The 26,588-nt window shown below is 53.7% G+C and overlaps 1 protein-coding gene across 1 annotated transcript; it reads right to left on the bottom strand.

Moving 5' to 3' along the window:
- Wnt9a (Wnt family member 9A) lies at positions 1-26,588 on the bottom strand. Its single transcript, XM_076542421.1, has 4 exons — positions 26,408-26,588; positions 5,921-6,177; positions 4,923-5,185; positions 1-2,684 (listed from the first exon to the last, which is right to left on the bottom strand). The coding sequence occupies exons 1-4, from the start codon at positions 26,500-26,502 to the stop codon at positions 2,202-2,204; spliced, it is 1,098 nt and encodes a 365-aa protein (XP_076398536.1). The 5' UTR covers positions 26,503-26,588; the 3' UTR covers positions 1-2,201.

The following is a 26,588-nucleotide window of genomic DNA, read 5'->3' as shown; positions in this document are numbered from 1 at the left end:
TTGTCTATAATTTAAAATACATTTATTTAGTGTTTCCATTTGTTTCTGGTTTTGTTACACAAAGCTGTTAAATAAATACATTCTCTGCAGTCACTCAGGTTCACACCTACTCGCCACACAGATGAGGTAGAGAAATCACAGGCTGCACAAGACTCCACACAAAGACAGCGCTCCCTGTGTGTGTGTCCACTGCCCTGCCAGACGGGCCAGCAGTGAGCCTCAGAGCCAGCATCCCCTGGGTGGCCGGCTGGAGCAGGGCAGCCGCTCACTCGACTGCCCATAGAAGAGAAGAAGATCAAAGAGGCCCTGGCCTGTGGGAGTTGCTTCATCCAGAAAGACATTCTAGGATATATTTATACAGAAACAAACCAGCCGGCAGACATTTTCATTCTGCCTTGTTTTAAAAAATACTTTTCTGAATATTGAGGACATAGAGCTAAATGTGGTATTCGATAAAAATATTCTTCCTCTGAACTGGCAGGCTCCCTTCCCCAGGTCTGACAGAGATGAAGCTCCAGTCTGTGGTGACAGTGGGACTGGGTACAGACATGTGAGAAGTGTGGGGTGCACCCCCCACCCACCAGCCACTGCGCACTGCCACTCACACTCTCATCCTGGGAACGTGGCATTCGTTGGTGGGCGATCATGAACCACAGGAGAATAAACTTTGCTATTTACACATCCAAGAGGGACCAGAGGCCCTCCTCCACATAAATAGGTTTCCTTTTAAGACACAGTCTTGCCACCACCCCAGGCTTGGGCATTCGGGACTCCGGGAGCTCCAAGGGCCACTCCCTCCTCAGTAGTTCCTCCCTCCATGCCTGCCACCTGCCCACACTCGAGCCCACGCAGCCACAGGATTCCCACGAAAACCTAAGGCTGTGCTTTCTGGGAGCCGAAGAGTCACCATACTGCAGAGGGGCATAGGATGCTGACCGTGACAGCTCAGAGTCCATACACTCACACACTCACACAACCCATGCACACACACACACAACACCAGCTCAGTGTAGCCACCTTTCCCCTGCAAAGACATCAGCGAGACCTGGTGACAGCAAGTGTGTCTGCCCCCCCCCCATTCCCTCCCTTGGTGACACAGAGCAAGCATGGCTTCCTGAGATGGACATTCAAGAAGCTAGTCCTGCCTGTCACCACGCCCATGCCTCCAGCACCCCACAATCCATATCCAGCAACCTGGTCACTACACCTGCAGGGCACAGAGCAGGGGCCACACCAAGGCCTCTGACCCCCAGGTAGGATAGAATGAGAGGTGGGTTCCCAGAAGTCCTGGGGGCCATGGCTAGGCCCCATTGCTTCATTTCTTTCCATCCATGGCCTTGACTTAGTGGTTTCAAACTAGAGCAAGCAGGGAAAGAGACAGGAAAGGAACAGGAAGGTGGGGCCTCCCAGACTGGCTTGGCTGGGCCTGGGGCAGGTCAGAGGGGGAAAAAAAAGTCACAGATCAGGAGGCAAGGGGATAGAGAAAATAATAATTACTATATTAGTTAAATAATAATAATTTAAAAGTCACTGATACTCCAAGGAAGTGCTCGGGGTCAGAGGGCCAGAGGCTGGGCCCTGGAGATGGAGTGGCTGCTCTCTCCTAGTGGTTTGGCTCTCTGAAGACAGTGCTGGCATCAGGCTGCTGGGCCAGAAGGGCAGCCATGTGATTACGAAGGTGCACCTGTCCTCCAAGCCTCAGAGGAAGCCAAGAGGCAGGGAGGACCAGTCAACACACTGGTCCCTGACGAGGGCTACACTCTAGGGACTGATGTGTCAGGGACCAGGGACGGAGGCAACTGAGAAAGCATTACTGTAACGCTCTCGGGTCGGGGGAGGAAGCTTGGGGCCCAGGGCATAAGCGAAAGGGTTGAGGAGGCCAGACAGGGGCCAGCCCCGCCCTCTGGGCCTTTGAGAAGGGAGACAGCCAACCAGCTGTCCACATACCAGGGCCCCAGTGTGCTAGGGGCACCTCTCCTTCCTTGCAGACCTTTCGTGTTGTTTGTGACACCTGCACCCCCCACAGCAGGACGGGCTGGACCTGCAGGGCTCACTCTATGCAGGTTAAGACCCCTTGCACGATGTGCGACGCCCGCATCCCGGCAGAGCCCAGGGGTCAGCTCCCGCGGGTGTAGCATTCTTCGGGTACTGTGTGCAAAGCCCACACACATCCTTCGCGGCAGGGCCACGGGGGCCTCGGGTCAGCCCTTGCAGGTGTAGACCTCCTCTCGCTGTGTACACTGCCTGCACTCCACGTAGCAGCACCAGCGTACCTGGCATTGGCAGGGCCTGGTCACCACCCGGCTCTGTGTGTTGTGGCCACGGCCACAGCAGATACTCTCACAGTTCTTCTCACGGTGGCACCTGCGGCCTGCAGTGCCAGGGGAAAAGCGGCCAGCTAGGCAGAAGCTGGGAGAGTCGTCCAGGTGCACCAGCTCTGGTGTTCGGGGCAGTGGGTCACCACCTCCGGAGCCAGAGGCCCGGCCCCTCGGTGGGGAGATGGCACCAGCCTCGCCGGTGGCTTCATTGGTGGTGCTGCCCACCTTGAGCGCGGTCTCGTATTTGTGTTTCAGGTGTTTGCCCACCTCGTGGAAGGGTGCTAGCTGCCGCCAACAGGTCCGCACCGTGCAGGAACCAGACACGCCATGGCATTTGCAGGTGGTCTCCACTCCGGCCTTTATCACCTGCAGCGGGGAGAGGGAGCGTGAGGAGCATGCCAGGAAGGCCCAGAAACATCAGAGGCTGGCACCTCAGCCCACCCTTCTTGCCCACGGTGCAGCCCTCACAGAGCCCAAGACCAGAGCCTGGCCAGCAGGGGTCAGCACTGTGCAGCGCACAGGAAGCCCAGCAACCAGGATCATAGTCTGGCTCTTGCCCCTCCGAGTCAGGACTGCCAGGGGACAGAGGCCCTAAGGCCAGCACCTTGACTTCCAGGACAGACCTCTGCACCTCTGTGACACTGGCTGAGCCCACACCCGCTCTGAGACACTTCCTGCCTAACCTCATAACCATCCCTGTCCCTGTCATCAACAATGACAGGATTGCCAGGGTCTCTCCTACTGATCTCAGCGCACTGCTCACTGGGCGGATGAAGACAAGGATCCCCTGGTGCTCTCTGCCCAGGCTGACCACACCCCTCCTGAGCACCGAGCTCCATGTGGACATGGCAAACTCAAGCCCTGCCCACTTAAGGGTCGGCCTGTGAGGGAGTAGCTGCAGATGCAGAGAAAGGCGGGAAATAAGCTTCAGGAAAGGTAACTTCTTCAGCAAATGCTGTGCCTAGGAGAGCTGCACCCCTCGGCCCATGGCCACAGGTCGGAGCAGGCATGGCCCAGCACCAAAATTCCAAGTCTGGTAAGCCTCCAGGGAACCCTGGCCAAGGCCTTTCTCTTCTCGGGACTTAGGGTTCCGCCTGAGGGACCTTCCGCCTGACCTCTCATGCCCAGGATCCCTCCAAATGTTGTTTCAAACCTTAGAGAGTTGTGGGAGGGAAGAATGTCAGGGAGGGGGGCACCTCGTCCCAGGTGGGCCTTAAGCCACTGCTGAGCTCCCAAGCTGGCCCCCAGGAGCGTCCACTGGAGAGGGATTAAGAAGTGTAGCTACTTCCTCACTCTCCTGCCAAGCAACCAGAGTCCCACTTAACCACGCTTTCCTGAGAAACCAGGACAGATTTAATTAAAGCGCGGCTGCCTGGGAGCAGTAAGCTGGTGGAGCACGTTCACACATTCTGACTTTTCATTAATAGCTCAAAAGGGTAAGGTGGGGAGGGAGGGTCCAGCAGGAAAGAAAAGAACAGCCTGGCCTTGAAGATTGAATCTGCCCTCCCGGGCGTCCCTCCCCATTAGCCTAGGCCTGGGAAGGCACTGGTTGGAAAGAAGGCAGACCAATCCTTTAATAAGTGGGGGATTCAGAACTCCGATTACTCAATAACAAGGAGCTCAGGGCAGGACGGGCTCTAATTACCTTGCTGTCCTCCCCAGACTGGAGATGCAGAGCCAGGCAAGGGGAGGAGGAAAGGCCCCCAGCTCCTGAGGGAGGTATGGACCCTGCTTTCCCAAGCCCCAGGCTAGAGTTTGGAATTTGGGTCATTCAAAGATGATGTGGTGGCGGGGGGTGGGGGGTGAGGTGGGGGGTGGTGGGGTGTATGTGCACAGGGTTCTGTGATCCCATTCGGCAACAGGTAAACCAGGAGCTTCAGAGTTATAAGTGACATCCAAGACATGCAAGAGGTCAGGCAACTCCAGAGCTTGGTCATGCCTGCAGCTCACAGCTCCCCAAAGGCCTACTAGAGAGCTAATACATCCCCTTTTCGCTTGTTTGTAGAGTCGGTCTCTGTCTTCCAGAACAGTCTTAGCCAGAGACAACACTGGGCAGCCTGGGCAAACTGGTCCTGGACCTTGTGCTCTTCCTTGGAACCTCCCGTCTGCTCTACTGTGGCTGCTCTCTACTTCTGTGGTGACTCCGAGGGTCGCTTTGGCACGGAGGATACAAAACCGCCAGCCTCTGGGGTGACTGTGCAGAGAGACTAATCCCCAGGTCCTTGACTTGCCAGGAACAGGTGCAGAAAGGAAGAAGACCCTTCCCTAGACTACCATGAGGCACCTTCATGACTAGGGACCCCATCTGTTTCATATCTAAGCAGGATTCCAGGGCCTGGCTGGAACTGCATGGCTGGAACAGGCAGCTCCTGACTCCTCCCAGCCCCTTTTCTTCTTGGGTCCCAACCACACACACCGCCCTCCTCCAGTTATTCACTCTTCCTTCATCCACTCCGTGCCCGGCCCCAGCCTCCTTGTACCCAGCCTCTCCCACCTGCCCTGTATAGGTCTACTTAGTGCCCAACCCTAAAGTACTCACTGAGGCCCAGCTCCTCTCAGACAGGACAACCTCCCTCATCCCGCCCTGTGCCCCAGCCAGCTTGCCTTCACACCCACGAGGTTGTTGTGGAAGTCCACTCGGGCTCGCAGATCCTTGCTAGACCGCCGGCCCAGGAACTCCTTGACAAACTTGCTGCTGTACTTGAGGTTGTCTCCACAGCCACCCCACTGCCAGGCCTCACGGTTCTCCAGGTCAGGCGCCTCATCACAGGTACAGCGCTCCATGCGTCCTGCGCTGCACGCCTTGGCCAGTGCGTGTGTCAGACCCGCGGAAGAGATGGCGTAGAGGAAGGCAGTCTCCTTGAAACCTGGGGACGGCAGCAGAGTTAGCGCGGCCCAGTGGACAGCCAGGCACTGTAACCTCACAAGCCACCTACCAATTTCACATGTGTGCTAGCTGGGTAGGGGGTGGGGTACCGGGCCTTTGAGGGCCTTTGGCAGGCACCTGGAGAGAGATGCCAAGGTTTCAGTTGTGTAGGACAGGCTGGGGAGTGGCTAAGGCTTCAGAGCCTACTGTGGTACCTCTAGCCTGGTAGTCACAGATCTCATCCAGGTCCCCAATGTCTTGGCCTGTCCCTGGGGTCCTTGACAAATCCAGCCTTAGACCTCAGGTCCTCTACTAACTTGTGTATTATCTATCTATCTATCTATCTATCTATCTATCTATCTATCTATCAATCATCTATCTGTCTCCATCATCATCTACCTATCAATCATTTACTTGTATATTTCCTATTATCGATCCACGTCTATATATCATCTATTTATTATCAATCATCTATCATCTATCTATGCACCTATATTGGCAAGTACTCTACCACTGAATTAACCACTATTCCCTCAGGTCTTCAGTTTTTAAGGTTATGAAGAGACTCCCATGAGCTCCTGTGCCCAGCGGAAGGAGGGGCAAGGAGGATTGGGCCTGGGCCTGAGGCTTTCAGTGAAAGTTGATGGTATGCCGCCACCTGCGCACACATGCTCACATGACAGGGAGAGGAGACCGGAGGGTACGGCTGGCTGCAGGGAAGCAAGCGAGAGCTCACCTCGCTTGAGCAGGCTGGCTCGGTAGCGGCCCTCCAGGGTGCAGTTCCAGCGCTCAAAGCGGAACTGGTACTGGCACTCCAGGGCACTCATGCTCACAGCCTCCACCAGTGTCTCGGCCACACCCGGGTCCCTGCGGCACATGCGTCGCTGCTTGCGCTCCAGCTTCAGCCTGTCACAGGCCTTGTAGTGGGCTTGGGCTGCAGCCTCCGTCTCCAGGGTCAGGGGGAGGATCGTCAGGGGTTCACTGCCAGTTAGCCTGAGGACAGAGAGGAGAGAGTGAGCCCCTGCCACAGGGTGGGGAGAACCGTCTGCACCGAAGTGTCTGAGGGTCTCCCTGGGGACAGAGGAACCAGCGCACTAAGCCATGTTAGAGGACAGGAGTGGGAAGACCCCAGAAAGAATCAGGCAGTACATAATAAAGATCTCTCACACTTACCAGCACTGATGGATAAACACCAGTCCCCAGTCACACTCTCAAGAGCACAGCGCTGTAGGAATACAGCAGGAAATGTAGGCCTACAGTGGGCAAAGGGCCAGGACCAGGACCCAGGCGATGTCCACACGGTCCTCCTCCCCAGCCTGGAGACCCATCCCTGTGCTATGACCAGCCAGGAGTGTCCTGGGCTCGCTTCTTCTCCCCGACCCCCTGAAGCCTGTCTGGATGCCATGTGGTCTGGCTGTGATAGTCTCTCAGCCTCAGAACTGTGGGCACACTGGCCCCTGGAGAAGCAAGCTCTGTTCACCACATTCCCATTCACAGGCCAGGATAGTGTCTACCCTACTGCATAGGGTCTACTCTAGGAGTAGAGAGGAGGGACAAGGCCTGGGGGTACGTAAGGGGGGCAGACCCTGGGGGGTACATAAGGGAGGGGCAGGGCCTTAGAGAAAAAGAAGTTGTCGTCTCCAGAGGTTGGAGAGAGACCTCCTGGGTTAGGAGGAAGCTAAGAGGCAAGAAGGCCCAGTCACAGAAGCCTTGAATCATCAAGGGCTAGATGTTGAACACAAAACCTTTGGGGTCCTCCAAAGGAGCTGGGCAGAGCATCTCTCAGGGAGCTTTATGATAAAATGCAAGCCTTCCCACCAACTCTGCTTACACAGACAGCTCCAACATCTCAGACACCAGATGCCTCAGGTGCTTCCACCAAAAACACAGGGTCAGGGGAAGAGCCAGTGATGCCCAACGCTGCAAAAACCAAGAAAGCTCCGAGTGGTGACCTCTGACCTCGGACAGGAATGCCATCACTATTGCTCAGAACGGAACACAGAAAGGCCTCAGCTGCCAGTCTTTACATCACCAGGGTACTCCATCCAAGATAACAACGTCAAGGCCCCAAGGAGGGGACTGGGGACTACGTGTGACATGCAACTGGAGATCTGGACAGGTAGAGGGGATCAAGGAATGAGCAGGAAAAAAGGAAGGAGGAAAAGGGTAGAAACGGGAATGTTGAAAGAGACTGTGCGGCATCCCCTGATGCTTGGACATGTCCAGACAACATCAGTTCACACCCTGCCCGAGGGGACGGAAGGCAGGGTGCCCCTGAATTCTTGGGCAAACACGTATCACCATGTAAACAGGGACTTGAAGAGATCAGGGTCCCTGTCTGGGCCAGCCTGCCCCTCTACTGTCCTCTGGGGCTGACTTTGTCTCAGAGCCCTTTTTTGACTCTGGATGGATGCAGTGCAGATATCTGGAAGGCATGTCATCAGAATGACAACATTCAGGGTCACAGAAACAGGACTAGGATTTGGGGGTTTGAGTGCCTGATTGAGCGGACTTGGAAGGGGCTGGGGATCACCTAGTCAAAGTTCCCAGGAGACCAGCATCAAGTGTAAAAATAGTCCACGGAAGTGTGGAAGAAAGGGTGAAGGGTCCTAAGATCACTCTAGGAAGAAGTGTGTCCTTCCTCGTGACTGAGTGCGGGTGTTAGGGGTGAATGCATCTGAATAGCTAAAAGACTACAAGCCTTTGGGGCGTTGCAGAGGGCACAGAAGTAAGGCAGTAGACCATCTTGGAAGCTGTTTGCAACTTATTTCCCACAATAAACCCAACAGTATGAGTGTGTGTGTGTGTGTGTGTGTGTGTGTGTGTGTGTGTGTATGAGAGAGAGAGGAAGAGAGAATGTGCACATGTGTATGCGCATGTGCATGTGTGTGTGTGAGAGAGAGAATGTGCATGTGTGTGTGCATGTGTGTGTGCGCGTGTGTGCGTGCACACGCGTGTGCATGTGTGACTGTGGACATATATACCTTTCTATAAACGAATGGCCACAGGAAGTAGATGGGAGTAAGAGGTCCTGGTGTGGTGTTGTCTGAGAGTGACGCCTAATGCTGTGCTTCCTACCTCAAAGGTCTTCCCTGGGCTCATGCTTTGCTCTCCAGCGGCGGCATTATTTTGGGAGCCTTCCCCAGGAAGTGTGGCATGGCTGGGAGAGGTAGGTCATTGGGGGGGGGGGCGCCTTAGATGGCTCTGCTCAGCCCTTGGTTCTCGTCACATCCTTGGCTTCCTGGCCCAGAGTGAGGCAAACAGCCTCTGCCACACACCCCACCATGCCTCCCCACCATGCCGGACTGAAACCCTCTGAAATCCTGAGCCGGAACACAGCCTCCATTAAGTTGTTTGTGTTGGGTATTTTAGTTATTGGGATGTAAAAGTCACTAACATAATAGATGACAGCAATGTGCTATGCGTCCCAAATAGCTAGAAAGACTTTGAAAATTGAAGAACTGAAGTATTTTAGAAGACCGTGTTTACTCTAACTTCAAAACCAAAAAAACCTGCACGTATGAAAACATCGCTGACTCCCCCTTAGTATGCACATTTTTTTATGTATCAGTTAAAAAAATGAAGAAAATAACCAGGGAGTGGTGGCGCACGCCTTTAATCCCAGCACACAGGAGGCAGAGGCAGGCAGATCTCTGTAAGTTCAAGGCCAGCCTGGTCTACAGAGTGAGTTCCAGGGCAGCCAGGACTACATAGAGAAACACTGTCAAAAAAACAAACAAACAAACAAACCAATTCCCAGGAGAGGACTAGTGCAGGGGTCAACGAGATGGCTCAGCAGGTTAGGGGGTTGCAGCCAAGACTGCCAATCTAAGTCTGATAGCCAGAACCCACAAGGAAGGAGAGAACCAATTCCTGAAAGCTGTCATGTGACAACATCCACATGCATTCTGTGACACACATGCATACTCCCCATCCCTAACCCCCCGACACACAGACACTTTTTACAAAAGAAAATACAACTGTTCTTAGAACTCAGGTGCTCATCTTCACTGAACACACACACACACACACACACACACACACACACACACACACACACGATGGCACAGGCATGTCATCCCAGTCACTCAGGAAGGAGGGTTATGAGTTTAATGCCATATGCCATCCTGGGCCAAAAAGCGAGACCCAGTCAGAAAAACAGAAAGAGGGGAAGGAGAAAATGAGAGAAGAGGTGAGGAGAGTTTTGAGCTACAGAAGGTCTGAGCTGGCTAGTTTTAGGTGAGCCTGACACAAGCGAGGGTCACTGGAGAGGACGGACCTCAGTTGAGAAAATGCCTCCGTAAGATCCCTATAGGCAAAACTGTAGGGCGTTTTCTTAATTAGTTATTGATGTGGAAGGGCCCAACCTATGGCGGTGCCACCCCTGGGCTGCTGGTCCTGGGATCTATAACAGAGCAGGTCATGAGGAGCAAGCCAGTAAGCAGCACCCCTCCATGACCTCCGCATCAGCTCCTGCCTCCAGGTTCCTGCCCTGACTTCCTGATGAACAGTGGTGAGGAAGTGAGACCCCAATAAGCCCTCTTCTCCCCAAGTTGCTTTGGTCATGGTGTGCCATCACAGCAACAGTAGCCGTGACCATGACAATGTCCCCATTTACAAGTGACTTGTCAATGGCACAAAAGTGACAGGGATCCAGGAGAGATGGCACCGTGGACTTGCTGTCTGCTCTTTCCTGTGCTGGCATTATGCAGCACAAAGCTCCTTGCAGCCGGCCACAGGGTCCTAAGAGGAACACCGATGCCCAGAAGTGACACAGGCCGTCAGCTTACAATGAAACAGGCTTGGCGTTGATTCTACCCCACTCTACGCCAGGCTCCGTGTTCTGAGTGTGTGCACTGGCCTGGCCTGAGCTGGGACGTTGGAAGGGGGGGAATAGTCCATGCATTTTGGGCTTTTAATATGCCATAGGTTTCTCAGGACATAACCTATCTTAAGTCAAGGTGCATTGTGCCACACGGCCCTCCCTTGTGGGAGAATGCAGTGCTGGTGAGTGTTCAAGAAAGAAGTAGAGAAGGGCTGGATCTGCCCTATCTCCTGTGCCCTGGAGTGAGCAGCAGCCCTGTGCCAACACGGAGCCCACCCAACATCCCACAGATGGCATGCCCAGAAGCTTGCAGACAGACTTGGAGACAGAGGAAAACACTCAGGACAGGCCACCTGGGGAGGGGGAGCACATTCTTTTCTTCACAGCTGTGTGCATCCCTGGGCACAGATGGCTTCTTCACAAACACGTGGCAAGTGCCTGCCTATATGACTCTCTACCCAGAGGTTGTGGCCCTGCAGCCCAGACAGCATCCCCTGTATCCTGTCCTGGCATGGCACAGGCCCTGCCCACTGGACCAGCTGCCTGCCACACACAGAGCACCTGCTGCCAGGCTCAACGCAGCTGCCGCCCGGCCCTGGTGGTGTCTGGCCTAACATGGCAGACAGAGCCAGCTGCACAGTTCAGTACAGCCACCCAGCTGGGCACACACATCTTTCCAGGCAGGGGTGTGGGTTTCTCTTGAGGCCAGGGGCCTCATGCACTCTACATGATCTTCTGGGCAACCAAAGTCCGTAACTCAATCACATACCATATCTATTTCTCTGATTCTGTATCTATCTACACATAGGCCCCTCATCTTCACACACACACACACACACACACACACACACACACACACACACACACTACAATGGATTAAACAAGGGGCCAAGGATGCAGTTCCATTGACAGAGTACCTGTCGGGCATGCTCAAAACCCTGGGTTCTATAAACCGGGCATGATTGCACACACCTGTAATTCCAGCACATGGGCAGTAGAGGCAGGAGGATCAGAACTCAAGGTCACCCTTGGCTACAGAGTGAGACTGAGGCCAGTCTGAATGACACGAGACCCCGTCTCAAAAGATGGTTCAAGGGTTTAGAGCACTTGTTGCTCTTGCAGGGGACTGGGATTCAATCCCAGAATGTACATGGTGACTTACAACCATCCATAAATCGTGGGAATCTGACACCCTCTTCTGACCTCCATGGGCATTAGACGTGTGTGTGGTACACATACCCTCATCAGACAAAACACTCATCCATATAAGATAAAATAAATAAATGAAGATGACCAAAAGTGGATTACAATGACCTAAACCTTAGCCTAAACTAACTACTAAAAACACAGGGGAAATGACTGATCTTGGTAGTTTTGTTTGTCGTTTTTCACATGGCCCTAAAAGCACACCGAATGGAAGTGAAAAACAGAGAACAGGGCTGTACCGAGGTAAGATGCTTCTCCAGGGCAGGGAAGCAATCAGCAGAGAGAGACCCTTGCAGAGGAGGAGAAAGCACTCTGAGAAGGGGTTAGTGTCCAATTCAGTGGCAAGAAATAACCCCTTGAAAACCAGCCAAGGCGGGCTGGAGAGATGGCTCCGTGATTAAGAGCATTCTGCTCGTCCAGAGGACCCAGGTTCAATTCTCAGCACCCACATGGCAGCTCACAGCAGTCTGTAACTCATCTCAGGGGATCCAATGATCTCTTCTGGCCTCTGTGGGCACTGCATGCACATGGTCCCCTAACATACTTGCAGGCAAAACAACATTTGTTAAACCCCCCCACCAAAAAAAAAAAAAACCAAAATGAATAAACAAAACACAACAGCAACTAACCAAGAAGATGACTCTGAATCACTAGGGAAATGCCAATCAAAAACTCAATAAGGTATCACCTCACCACAGCATGTGGAGCTCTGATCACCACTGGAAGGGATGGAAATTAGTACAGTTATTGTGGAAGAAAGTTGGGGGGATCCCAAAGACAAAAATAAAACTAGAACTATCAGAGATCCACCATCTTAATACTTTTCTATTGCTGTGGTAAAAAAAAAAAAAAAAAAAAAAAAAAAAAAAAAACCATGACCAAGGCAATTTATAGACGAGTGTATTGAAGGCTCTCAGTTCCAGAGGGTGACTCCATGATCATTAATGGCAGGGAGCATGGCAGCAGGCAGGCAGGCAGGCATGGTGTTGGAGCAGTAGCTGAGGACTTACATCCTGAGACACAACCATGAGATAGAGAGCTAACTGGAAATGGTGTGGGGTTTTGAACCGCAAAGCCCACCCCCAGTAACACACCTACACTTCCAACAAGACCACACCTCCTAATCCTTCCCAAACAGGTCCAGTTGGGGACTGGCTATTCAGACAAATGAGCCTAAGGGGCCATTCTCATTCAAAGCACCGCTCTGGCGACCGTATTCCTGGGCATATATCTAAAGGAAATGAAGTCACTTTGTCAGAGACGCCTGCATCTGTGTCTACTGCACTGTCACAAGAACAGACAAAGGGAAGCATCCTTGGTGTCCATCAACTTATATATAGACAACGACATCACAGCACACCCACATTATGAAGGAGTTCACATCGTTTATGGGTTATTCATGAGGAACTAGAGATTATTATGTCAGGTGAGTTAGTCAAGCACAGAAAGACAAGTTCACTCATAAGAGCAAGGTGAGAAAGCTCAACTCAGAAGCAGTGGATGGCTGTCACCAGGTGTGCTAGGGAAAAAGTTGGTAAAAAGATACAAAATCTCCATGAAACAGGAGGAGGAAGCTCCAGAGGTCTATCTACTGCATGGTGACCATTTGAGCAGCCTGCGCATAGCCAGTGAGGTCAGCACAGGACAGAGAGCTGGACAGCGCCCACCCTCAGAGAGTGTGTGGGAATACAGGCTCTTGAACACATTGAGTTCACTTCCTTTGAAACATCCAGAAGGGGATGGCTGGCTCTACTTTTAACTTCCTCAGGAATGGCCTATTTTATGCTCCCACTAATGGTGCAAGAATCCCTTTTCCACCCCAATGCCATTTCTTTTCTTTGCCTCCAAATAGCAGTGAGAACGCTCAGCACAGTGTCGTGGCATCCGCTGACTGTATCCCACACTCAGCGTCCCTGGCCCACATTACTGTGGCCTTTGGCTAGCAAAGAGCTGACCTGGAGCCCTGCAGCAGGTATGAAAACACAAAGCCAAGCCTCCTAATAGCTGTCAGAAATACAGTCAAATCAACGTCACAACTTTCTCATCCAGCTGCAGCCAGCCTGGCACAAGGATGCCCCCCAAAGACAATAGAGGACAGAGAGGCAAGAGCTGAGACAGGTACCCACACATGTTCCAGACTTTGGACGACTACATGAGGGAAACCAGGGGCAGCTGGCATCATCTCAGTGTATATGGGGTGAGCCAGGCATTCTGTGCCTCTCTGGCACATCAAAGGCCAACTCTTGATATCACACCATTCATGATGAGAGCCAGACGCACGGACAGGGTAGAACAGCTCTCTGGGTCTCCTTTCAGACTCTCAGTGGAAGCCACCCATAATCAAATGTTGCTTGCCTCTCTGGGGGAGTGAGCATCCGCCTGCAGAGGGGAGACACAGCAGCCCACAGCTTTGGCCTTGGTCAGGGTGGCTCTGCCTTCTGCGTGGCTGGGCTCTGACTGGGGGTCTCAACTGTGTGCCCCTTGCTCCTCCTATGGAGTCTCAGTGTGGAGTGAATCTTCTGCTGGTCTTCCCTGGAAGAGCTAACATCAGAATTTAAGATCGTCCTGAACCAAGTCTTCGGGACAGTTCTCACCCAACTCTGCCGCCTCTCATCACTGTAACACTGACTGGGGTATCAATCAACTACCGTTAAGCTCACACATTTAAAGACTGTCGATGTATTATTCGGAGACATATGTAACAATCATCAGCATCAAATTCAGGACTTCCTCCATAACTGGGTGTGGGGTGCACACCAGGGTTTGGGAGCCAGGGGTAGGCAGATTTCTGAGTTCAAGACCAACCTGATCTATATAGAGCTAGAGCCGGGACAGACAGGGTTACACAGTGAAACCCCGTCTCAAAACAGACAAACTGATAGACAGACAGAAACACTTATCTAGGGGCTGGAGAGATGGCTCAGTTGTTAAAAGCATTTATTGTTCTTACACATAACCCGGGTTCAGTTCCCAGCACCTGTATGGCAGCTCACAACTGTCTGTAACTCCAGTTTTGGGACACCCTCTTCTGGCCTCCATGGGCACTTTTATGTATGTGGTACACATATATGCATGCAGGCAAAACAGTAATACACATAAAATGAAAATAAATTAATTTTTAATTTTGCCGGGCGATGGTGGCGCACGCCTTTAATCCCAGCACTCGGGAGGCAGAGCCAGGCAGATCTCTGTGAGTTTGAGGCCAGCTTGGGCTACAGAGTGAGTTCCAAGAAAGACTCAAAGCTACACAGAGAAACCCTGTCTTAAAAAAATACAAAAAAAAAAAAAATTTTAATTTCTTTGGGTGTGTGTGGAGGCAGTGGTGATGTCTGTGTGCCATGGTGCATATGTAGAAGTCAGAGGACAACATGCAGAAGTCGATTTTTCCCTTTCCACTACGCGGGGGATCTTGGGCTTCAAACTCAGCCTTGGCAGCAAGCGCCCTTACCTGACGAGAGCCATCTTAACAGCCCTCCTCCGCCTTACGTTTTGAGACAGGGCCTCTCACTGAATCTAGAGCTTGCCAATGAGGACACTGCCTAGCCAGCAAGCCCTAGGGACCTCCCAGTCCCTGTGTCCCCAACCCTGGGGTTACAGGCATACATCACACCATCACACCTTCACACCTGTATTTTTCCATGGGTCCCAGGGGGTCCAGGCTCCTGTGACTGCACAGTAAGCACTTTGAACCACTCTGCGTGCTTCCTATGAATGGAGCCGGGCGACAGCTGTCCATTGTGACTGTTTATTTCCCTAGGTCACACGCTCCTGGCTCATCCACATAAAGAATATGAAGAGCCCTTTCCTTTAGCTGGAAACATTCCCCGGTGCGGAAGGACATTTTGCTTGTTTACTCATTGATGGATGGGTACTTGGATTGTTTCTGCCTTCCAGAGATCATGTGGACCTGTTTTGTTTCTTGTGGGTGTGCCCCTGGGATGGGAACTGCCGGGTCAAGGACCTTCCAGGAACTGTCAGCGTGTTCTCCAAAGCAGCTGCCCCACCTTACATCATCAGACAGGGTTTCTGAGTTTTCCTGGCCGCCCATCAAGGTGCAGTGTACCGGCTAGGTATACGACATTGCTACGGTGGCCTGTCTCCCCGTGACCGCCTTTGTTTTGGGCTTAAAAGGCTTTCATTCCTTCTGAGGGGATTCTGCTCAGTGCTTCCAAGCCTCGCTCCACCTCAAACTTAGGCACAGAAGGCATCAACCACCATCATCCCAGTCACCACTAACCTGCAGCTTCATCCCCAGCCCCAGGCGGCCGCACAGAGCCTGAGTCACACACAGGCTTAGAGTATCACAAAGGGTCTGAGTCAGAAGCATACATAGATCAACACAGAATCCAACTCACAACCTGAGTCCATCCTACAGAGCCCAAGTCATGACTTCAGAAAACCATACAGAGCCCGAGTCTCCGTCTCGGGTTTTCATATAGAATCTGATCTCCAACTTCATCAACAGGCTGAGCTTACGTCAGAACCCCGTCCTCACTGTCTCTCCGCATTCCTCCACTGTCTGTGCCTGACTTGGTATGTTTTCTCTCATGCTCTCATCTCTCACATGCACATGTTTTGATGGGTGTCTCACCAGGCGCCTTCATCACACTGCACTGGATTGCTGGCTCTTTGCTCAGCCTTGCCATCAAGTGTTGACCCTATAAGGGCAAAGGCCTTGGCTTGCTGGGGTTTTTTGTTGTTGTTGTTTTGTTTTGTTTTCTTGTTTTGTTTTTTTTTTCATCCAGTCTGTGGACCATACCTGCCCATTTTAAACCTTCTCTTTATTTCATTTTAGAGATCCTCCCCCAAATTCCCCTCTACTCATTTACAGTTTAGTAGTTAATAACACCCCCTCCCATTTTCTCAGCTCTCCTTGACAGGAGGCTGTCACTCACTGAAGTCCAATGCAAGTGTAGGTCACCTGTTCACATTCTTGCCACCAATGACATGCTCTCATGTACTTTAGGTCCAGCTCAGGGCCAAGGAAGCATCATGTCACAGTCAGCATTGTCTCACCTGTCACTCCACAGAGGCCATTCTCTCTGTACTTCTAGGGATGGGCAGGCAAGCTGCCAGAGTGAGTGTCAGCCCCTTGGCTCCCATGAACATCATGTCATCTGTGTCTTGTTCTCTCTGGCTCCTCTCGCAACTGTCTTCAGTATTCACAGATGTACCATAATTGAATAAATTCCTGTGAAATCCACTCATCCTCCGTCTGGGCTTTACCCATCCACTGGTTCTTGACTCTTCTGTAGAGCTGTTTTGGAAAGTCCTTGCCCTTTCAGAACATCAGCCCTGTCCGTTCCTCCCCTGCTCTGGACCTTCCCAGTAGGGAGGCAGCGCCCCTGTCCCACATCTGTCTGCCTCTCCACCAGCTCTGGGTAATTTCTTCTGACCGGCTCCCAATGTGCTAATTCCCTTCAGCTGTTTTGAATCTGCTTCTCAACCCATCTGTCACTGGCACTTTTCCCCCCTGGTTGTTTGGTGTTTCCAAACTGCTGGGTCAGTTTTTTTGTGGGTTCTCTCTGTACAGAGATTCCTAGCCTATCTGCTTTCATCGGAACTCCCCCACCCTCTACTTAAAGCGCAGTGAGCGTGAGTGTGCTGCTCTAGAGCCTGCTGGGGCTGGGGCTCTTTTCCATGCACGCCTGTGTGCTATGCACGCCTGCTCACCCCGGACTGTGTGCTGGTTGCTGTCTTTGACATGAACAAGTTGAAATAAAGTATAAAACATGGAGATGGGGGTACATGGTGACCCCACTAGATAGACATCGACCCAGAGCCTCAAGGAGTCATCTGGAATCTTTGCAGGTAACATGAAGATCAAAGTCTTGAAGTCCAGGCCCCTGAAACCAGCAGAGGGTGTCCTTGTAAGAAAAAAACAAAAAACAAAAACACAACAACAACAACAACAAAAAAAAAAAAAAACGAGGAAGCGTTGGAGACTCAGTGGGTCAAAAGCTGACTGAACAAGCATGAGGACCTAAGTTCAGAACTCCAGCACCCATGTAAAGGCCTGGCATGGTGGTGTGCATCTTCAATGCCAGTGCTGAGCAGGTGAGGCCGAGATAGGTGGATCCCTAGTCCTGATGGCCAATTTAGCTTAACTGGTGAGTTTTAGGCTCAACAAGAGGCTGTCTCAAAACAATGTGAAGGAAGACGTCTGCTGTGGACATCTGGCCTCTACATGCACATTCACACATATACATGCACTTATGTGTGCACACGTGCAAAGACACACCATGAGAAAGAAAGCAGTGAGGGTCCCAGGAGTTGGAGGAGACAGGAAGGATTTGCACAGGAGCCTTCAGAAAGAGCTAATACTTGAATTCAGACTTCCAGTCTCCAGAACTGACAGAGAACAAGTTCTTGCTTCATTAACATACCACACAGGTGTGTAGTCACTTGTACAGACCAGGATCCCACAACAGCCCCCTACCTAGCCCACAGAAAATGTTCCCATGTCAAGTAGCCAGGCTGCTGTAGCCATGGTAGTCCCAAACTCAGAAGAAGTTAAGTCCAAGCAAGGCTGGACCTGGGACTGTGCAGGAGACTCAGGCCACCATCAGGTGTCCTACAAGCTTTGGGGCCCTGATGGCTGTTGGAAAGTCTCCACCGAGAGTTCCTTGCTATAGCAGGCGCCGGCCTCTGCTGTCCTTTCTCCTGGGAGAGGCTCCAAGCCAACGCTGTCATCTCTACGGGTCTAGAGCTATGGGCTTCACTTGATTGGCCTTGGACAGTTTCAACGTTAACTATCCTCATACACCTCATATACACGGGTAACCCCTACAGAAACATGCACACAGGTGCATTCACACACATGCCAAGACACATACAACACAAACACATTTACACAGACACAGACACACACACTCGCAAACTTTCACACATGCCCACAGATGTGCATGTATGTGCATGAGCACACACACACACACACACACACACACACACACAGCTTCAACTGTTTCCGGCTCGACGATGATGACATAGGTCATCGTTACTGTAACTAAGGTCCTTACACCACAGATGTTCTCATTTTGATGGATTGGTGGGTGTTTTTGCCACCCACATAAGCAGGACTCTAAAGGGCAGAGGCTAACGTAACGTGGCCAAGACTGCACTGTCTAGAAGGAGAAGCCAGATAAGACCAGAAACCAATAGCAGCCCCAACCCAGCCCACAAGCAAGCCTGACTTAAGATTGCTTCCTTGACAAGAAGCCCAACATAGTCTCCAGGGGATGCCCACACACCCCCAGTAACCCAAGCCATCCCAAGCTGGCTCTCACACCTTCTCCATCATTCAAGCAGCAACCACTCCAGAAGATGTAAGACCAGCTGGAAAGAAGGAAGAAATCTGTGGCACACGGAACCACATGTGACAGAAATGCTGTTCCAACCCTCAAAGTCCCACGGAGTAGAACTGACTTGAGACTGCTGACCCCCTAGGATGCTGAGAGAGGGTCCACCGAGAACCCCAGCCCCTCACTGATCTGCAGAAACTTAGCAGAGACCCTTTTAGCCCTTTAGAGAGATTAGAGCTGGTGACTGCGCCTGAATCCTGGACAGGCCTCAGACTGTGACTGCTAAAGGACCCAGGCACCTCCCTGGTGTACTAGCTAGGTGATCAAGAGCTGAGGATAGCTCAAGACTGAAGTGTACCCCAATCCTGCAGCCCACGTTGTCCCACAAAGGGCAGGCAGATGGACAGCCCTTATGACAGCAAGCCCCCAGAATTGCTCCCACAATCCTCCATCCCACCAGTAAGTTAGGCCACCCCCCCACACCCCACACCCCACCCCGGCCACCCTGCCAGGGAACCAGCTCTCCCCTGGGCCAGGGTGGAGGGAGCCAAGGGTGCAGTTCCAGAAGCCACAGAGCCCAGCCGAGGAAACCTCAGCTCCACCAGACAGCATTTAATTTCTGTGTGAAACAAAATCAAAACAAATTCCAGCACTGAGAGACGGAACTGAGATTAACCCTCCACCTTCCCGCAGTCCAGCTTCCAGCCTGAGTACCTCCGTGTCCCTGGGGGTGGCAATGCGCCCAGGACAAGGCCAGGGATGTTTTCCACAGAGACACTGGTCAAAGGCTGCAAATGGGCAGCCATCCAGTCTCCCTCTCTCACTGCCCACTGCCCCAGAGGAGCCAAGCTCCTGGGGACTGTGGGATAGACAAGCACCATCCAGCCACCACCCCAGGATCCAAGGTGCTGTCCAGCAGACCCCATCCATCACAGGCAAGCATGCTGTGGTGCCACAGTGCTGTACTGGACCCCTGGGAAGAAGATGGGAGCAGAACTTCCCAGAACCGCCACCTCTGTGTCCAGCAACAGTCTTTACAAAAGGCCAGCCATAGGTCTTTGACACTAGAAGCAGGCAGATCTGGGGGACTCTCAGCAGCCTCCAGCATGACCTTGCACAGCAGTCCTCCCTAGAGGACTCTACCCCTATTCTGACAAGGGGGCTCCCATTTCCATATCCCCATCTGCCAAGATGCAGATGGCCCCAATGTCCTCAGGCTCCCGGAGCTCCTTGCAAGCATCTTGTCCTGGGCCAGACCTCCAGCCCACTTCCCCTAGCTGCTCCGACCTCAGGTATTGAGATGAAAAACAAACGCAGCTTGCGGCTTGCCTTTTCCATCGCCTCGTCCGGCTGCCTGACCCAAGGTACTTAGGCTGCCAGCTGGGCAGCTGGGTTTCCTCCTGTGGGTAGGGGCATGGGGCCAGCAGGGACCTTGCCAGAGGGGCCAGGCCTGTGGGTCACAGGGGCAGGGCAGTCTGGAGCCACCCAGATCGGCAAGTATGGCGAGCCCGTCCCCAGGCACCTGCCATGGGGGCAGTCAGCCATAAGTGGACTTTCTGATTGACCCAGCTGGGCTCACACTGCATGGCTGCCCATGAGTGCCCATCCTCATGCACAGGCCCCTTCCTCATAATGATCTCAGACATGCCAGAAGGTAGGAGGGCATGCCAGCTAGGGAGCCATGAGCTTGGAGCAGGCACCCACACCTCTTCTAAGATGTGTCTAGTAGGTGAAGTCAGGACTCCAAGCAGGGTAGTAGACCAGGCTAGACAATGAGATCAATAAGAAATGCAGACACCACCCCCCAAGGGAACAGAGGGTCCTCCAATGGCTGGTAGCAACCTTGAACTAGGGGACACGGTGCACAGCTAAGAAGAGACTCACAGAAGACCCTCCTGTATGCCTCAGAATTGAATTAGGGAAAGATGGGCACAGCTGGGCTGTTATGGAGGCAGTCAGCCAGGCAGATGCTGATTTCACCCCCACTTCCCAGCAAGAATGCCCCCAAGACAGCCCAGTTATGCAGCCAGGGGGCCTGGCTCCATCCACAGGCACCTAAGGCTCGTACCAGAAGGTTCCCAGACTACACAGACAACTGTGCCTTGTCCAGAGCCTGCTGCAGCCAGCCGGGCACCAGCAGGGCACCCGCCACACGGCACAATACACAAAGGCAGGCAGCGGGTGCCCGGCAGGCTGGACTGGAGGGCAAGTGCAGGAAGCTTGTCAACAGGTGTCGTCTTTCCAGCAAGGAGCCAGGCAGGCCTGGCTGCCCCCCTCCACCTACCCCTTATCAGCTCATCACCCTCCAGGGTTCAGGGCCTCCCTAGGAGGAATCTATCCTTGTACATTCCTTCCTAGGGTACAAATTACCTGCACACCTTACCGACGATGGCCAAGCTTGGGAGTTGGCAGAGAGGCAGAGGCACAAGGTGCCTGGGGCCTTAGGCCACCTAGATGCTGCCTGGCACTTACCAGGTCCTGCCCAGGACAGGCACCCTGAGCCACAAGGGCAGGAGGCAGAGCGGATGGTGAGGACAGGAGCAAGATTAGGCCAGCTGTCTCCCCATCCAGACGGCTGTCGGCTGTGAGGAGGACATCTGCTCACACAGCTGAGGGGCCAGGTGGCCCCGGGCTGGCCTCACCTTAAATCCCACCACACTGCTGCTAAACACCACTTCCCATTCCCTCAAGGCACATGAGGGACACTGTGCACCCTAGTCTGGGGGTCTGGGCTTGACCAGGGTGCGTGTGGGGGTCCAGGGAAAAGCCCCCCCCCAATTCCAGGAGATGGAGACTGAAGGGCAGCTGGAGTGGAGGGTCTGAGGGGCCAGGGGTTGCTAATGCAGAGTGAAGGCAAGCAGCTCCTACCTGGGCTAATGCCACACCTGCCACACAGCCTAGCTGGGAAGCCAGGCAACTCCAACTTCAGCTGGTCACTTGGGGGTGGGGTGGGGGTTGTTCGGGGCGCTGCAATGGAATGCTGGCTCCACCTCCATCTCAGCAGGCCCCAGGGAGCTCTCCTCCCCTCACCCACCTCTTGGTTTCTCCTAATCCTCTGCCAAAAGGTCTCACAGAGCCCCTGGGCGGAGGCCTCCAAGGCCAGCCTGTCTGCTCCCATTGCGGCTCTGCAAAGCCCCACTGCCTGGGTGCCATACTTTGCTGACCTTCCAAAGGCCTGCGAACATCCTGGGGTGTTCTGAGCCCAGCAGCTCTGTGGATACACCTGACCCCAACTGCAACCGCCACTCCTGACCTAGGCCTGACCTTCCAATCTGTCCCTAAGCCTCCACGGATTCCCCAGCTCAGCTCCTGGCTGGACTCAGATCCCTGACTTTTTTTTTTTTTTTTTTTCCGAGACAGGGTTTCTCTGTGTAGCTTTGCGCCTTTCCTGGAACTCACTTGGTACCCCAGGCTGGTCTCGAACACACAGAGATACGCCTGCCCCTGCCTCCCGAGTGCTGGGATTAAAGGTGTGCGCCACCACGGCCCGGCCCCCTGACTTCTTTGTAGTCTCTCTTTGCGTCCCAACACACACAGTGAAGGCTCCATATAGCTTGAAGAGTCTGTGCTCTCAGACCCAGCATCCTGCCTGTAACCCTTCCCAGCCTTCTCTGACTCTAGGAGCTACCTGGGTGCCCCTTGTTCAAACAGCCATCGGACTTGGGCAACTGGCCACAGGGTATTCCCATCCAGGCTCCAGAGTAAGAATGAAGGATGGAACAGTCTCCTCCCTTTTGACCTGAGGGGTTCCTCCTCTAGTTTCCTGAATACCCAGAATTCTCATAAATAAAGGATGTCCCCTCCACTCTTACAGTCAGGCTGGGGCAGCACAAGAAAGGCAGCTAAGGATTGCCACCACCTCTGGGTATGTTCTCCAGTCAAGAAATAAAACTTCTCTCTCTAGGAGAGATCCAGAATATGTAAAGAGCTCTCATACAACAACAACAAACCAAATAACCCAACTTGTAAAAGGCCAAAAGAACTGAACAGACGGTTCTCCAAAGAAGTGTGCAAAATGGTCAAGAAGCCTGCAAAAGCCATGGCCTGTAATCCCTTTCATCTCAGCACTCCAGAGATGTGGTCAGGCAGATCTCTCTGCGTTGAAAGCCAGCCTGGTTTACATTAGTGAGTTCCAAGACAGCCAGGGCTACATAACGAAGAGACCCTGTCTCAAAGGAAAAAAAAAAATCACAACAAAACCCAACCAACCTAACAAGAACCTGCGAAAGGCGACCAATGCCATCAGCCTCCAAACCCACGAGGAGACATGCTTCACACCCACTAGGATGGCTAGAATTAAAAACAACAATGAAAAAAACAGAATGCGTTTGGTGATGACATGGAGAAATTGGACCCCTGTACTTTTATGGGAGGGATATAAAATATTGTAACTACTTGGGAAAACATTTTGGCAGTTCCTCAAGAAGTGTAAAGTAGAATTGCCTGAGGGCCACTTCCCGATAGGCACTCCCCAAGAACCGAAAACACAGATATGGGGGCGGGGACCGACATTCACAACGGCATTGCTAGAAATAACCAGCCATCAACCGACAAGCGGGGTTTTTTTTGTTAAAACTGTTGTATAATCAATTCGGTCATAAAAAGGAGTGAAACACTGATTCATGCTACAACACAGAGAAGACTCCAAACACATGACACACCGAATGAGAGAAGCCAGACACAAAAGGCCACAGAGCGGATGGTCCCACTTGGACAAGGAGTCCAGAATAGGAAAATCCATAGAGACAGAAAGATTAGTGGTTGCCAGGGGCTGGAGGGAGGGGGGCGACTGCTGAGTGGCTATGAGGTTTCTGGGGTGAGGAAAATGTTCTGGAATTAGACGGTGGTGATGGCTGACAGTTTTGTGAATATACCCCAAACCGCGGAGCTGGGGGAAGTTTCTCTGGATGTGAGTTAGATTCAATAACAAAAAGAGGGCCTTGGTAGGTCCTGATACCACTCAGCCCCAAACAGTCCACAGTGGTCTCAAGTGAGGGTGCCTTTCAGATGGGGACACAGAGGCATTCCCTGGGAGACATCTGATGCCTATGGCCAGAATAGAGAACTGAAAGCCGGTCGTAAGGTTTATAATGCACCTTCCTAGTTCTTTAAAAGACAAGAGGGTGAAAGTCTCCGAGCTCCCACAGGCCTCTGCTGGAGAGCTAGCTCACTGCTGCAGTTCTTAATCCCCATCTCCACTTAGTCTGGGGCCTCCTTTCCAGATGCCCCTGCAACCCAGCAGGGAAACAGAGTCACAGGTCTGTGCCAGACTTCCGCGGCTCACACCCAATCCTCTCACCTGCCAATGCCCAGAGAGGGGGAGTGGGTGAGGGAAGCAAAGCCTCCCTCCAGAGGGTCTGTGTCTGTGTCCCCAACCCACGTGTGACCTCCGACTGGCCTCGGGAGCAGCAGGCAGCAGCTCCAGAAGAAACTAATGGAATTGCCACCTGCTGATCTGCTGACCAGGACTGGGATGCGAAGCCGAAGCCGAGCCAAGGGAAGAAGAGAAGGGAGCCCCTTGCCCATGGCTGGTGGCCAGCCTGGAGGGGTCCAGCAGCAGGGTGGCCAGAGGCCTCTAGAAGGGAAGGGCAGCCAGAGCTGTAGGGTTGGGTTGCAGCTCAGGGAGGGGGTGGGGAGGGCTCCTGTAGCCACGTGACCCTCCCCCGGGCCAGCCTCTCCGCTCTGGGTTCCTGGGCTGTAACTGGAGCCGTGTTCCTGCCTGGGAGCCTCCGTGCCAGGCAGAGCTTTGGAGAGGGGGAAGGGAGAGGAGAGCCCCAGATTCCAACTCCTTCTCCCGACTCTCCACTCCCTCTCCAGTTGGGAAGCACACCACATTCTCACGGGCGCACCCTCAGGCTCCCCCTCCAGCTCCAGGCCTGCTAGGCCTTTCAGGGTTTCCAGACTCATCTCCTCCCTTGGTTGAGGCAGGGGTGGGACCTCTGGACACAGAACAGCCTAGGACACATCTTGTGCCCCCAATACACATACATCCAGCAACAACATGCCTACTCCTCAGAAATCAACTCGAGAGAGACCCAAGTCAGCTAGCCCGTCCTCCCAGTTTCTCCCTGGCTCTGGGTTCAACAGGTATCCACTCTGCCTATCTTTGGGCTATTAGAGTTCTTCCTCCACACCAAGAAAGTGGGTCTCCAGGGCAGCTGCAGGAAGGGAGCACTCACAGGCAAGCTCAGCTTTCCTCGAAGGGCTCTTAAGGGCAGAGAGCTAGAAGAAGTTGACCCAAGTCATAGCAATCCTGACGTCTTCCGTACCTGCTTGGGAGCCCGCTGTCCTGTGCTTAAACCCTGCCTTGGAATCAAAGGGTGTCAACACCCCTACAGTAGCCAAGCTAGAGGACTTTCCCAAGACGCAAGGTACAGAGACAGCAAAGAGAGGGTGAGAATGAGAGACGGATGAAGGACAGTGCAGCTAGTATCCTAACCCCATCATCTGTAAGTTCTGAATCCTGGGGCCACAAGGACAGCAGCAGAGATCCCAGAAGGAGCAAAGTGGCCGCCCATGCTAGCCCAGGGCGTGTCAGAAGCCCGACTGAGCCAGAAGAGAGGAAGGCACAGCTGGCTGATGGGCTGCTGTGACTCACCGCGGACCTGTGGCCAGACGGCCATCCTCAGCCCTCCCTCTTGCCCGCGGGTGAGGCTTAGGGCTGCACAGATGGCGTGCAGGGGCGTGCCAGGCCAAGGCCCAGGGGCTGGACCCACAGTGGAAGCCAGGGGAGCCAGGGCGGGGGAGACCCTGGGAACCGAGACATGGAACTGACCCTGGAAGACAACCCAGAAGAAATGGACAGATGAGGAGAAAGGAGGAGAAAGAAAAACACAAAGGGAAAATTTTCCCATGAAAATATTTTATTTTCTTTGAGAACAGGATACACCTGCAGGGCTCCTCGGCCCAGCCGCCTCTCCCTGCCCTGGCGGGTGCCAGATTCCTGGACCAACGGGGCCCTCTGCCGGCCACACCGCTCCGAGCGGACACCGCAGCCAGGGGCGAGGGAACAGGTGACCGGCGAAGGGCGGCGGCCCAAGAGCAGTCCAGGGCACCCAAGACCAGGACTGCGACCCGAGGGGCCAACCAGGGCTCCCAGGGGGTCAATGCGGGGGTGAGAAGTAGGGAGAGCGGGGAAAGCTGGGACGCTGCCTCTCATGGTGCCACCCAGGACCTCGGCGAACTCAAAGTGCAGAGGGTGTCCCTCTCAAGATCGCTGGGTTCAGGCATCCCAGACCTGGGAAAAGGAGTAGAAAGGGAGGACGAAGGGAACTAAAGGCGAAGAAACGCGCCCAACAACGCGGCAAAACTGCTAGCGCAGAGACAAGCGAGTGCGGGCGGCGACCCCGCGGGACAGCGGCGGCGTTCACCCCCCGGGCCAGGTCTCCCAGACGTGTTCCCGAGGGCCGAGGTCGGGGCCGGGCTCGGGCGGGCGCCAGAAGAAAGTGCAAGAAAAATAAATTTCTCCAGCTTGGAGGGTTTTTTTTTCTCCCCTTTGGGGCTCAGTGCAAGGAACATCTGGATTTTGTACGTGTTTTTTTGTTGTTGTTAAATTAACTTTTCCAGGAGAGAAGGGGGGTAGTGGGCAGGGGCCAGGGAGGCTCCAGCCTTTTGGCAGGAACACAGCGGCCTAAGGCGGCGGCGGCGACTCGGGAGTCACCGTGGACCGCGGCCCCGCACAAGCCCGTCGGGGACACCGGCCCCTCTACCTCTAGGGCGCACGGCGGGCAACGACCTGCGGACCGAGAGGCGCGCTCGCTGCCAACCAACAACTCCAAGCCACCCGTGTACCCCGCCGAGCACCTGGCGGGTGCTGCCCCGGGCTCGATGCCCCCGTCCGGCCCCGCCGCCCTCGCCCGCCCTCGCGCGGCCGCCCGCCGCGGGCACCTACCCGAAGTAGGCGGCCGAAGGGCGCAGCGCGGCGAGCAGCAGCGTCAGCCCGAAGGCCGCGGCCAGCCAGCGCGCCAGAAGGGACCCATCCAGCATCTTGCCGCGCCGCGGCGGCTGACCATCGCGCTCCGAGCTCCGCGCAGGGCGCGCCGCGACCGCCGCCCTCTTATACCGTCCGCAGC

The sequence above is a fragment of the Peromyscus maniculatus genome, chromosome 8 (genome assembly GCF_049852395.1).
Source record: "Peromyscus maniculatus bairdii isolate BWxNUB_F1_BW_parent chromosome 8, HU_Pman_BW_mat_3.1, whole genome shotgun sequence".
NCBI lineage: Eukaryota > Metazoa > Chordata > Mammalia > Rodentia > Cricetidae > Peromyscus > Peromyscus maniculatus.
The sequence above is the reverse complement of the archived record's forward strand: the minus strand, read 5'-3'. Positions and strand labels throughout refer to the sequence as shown.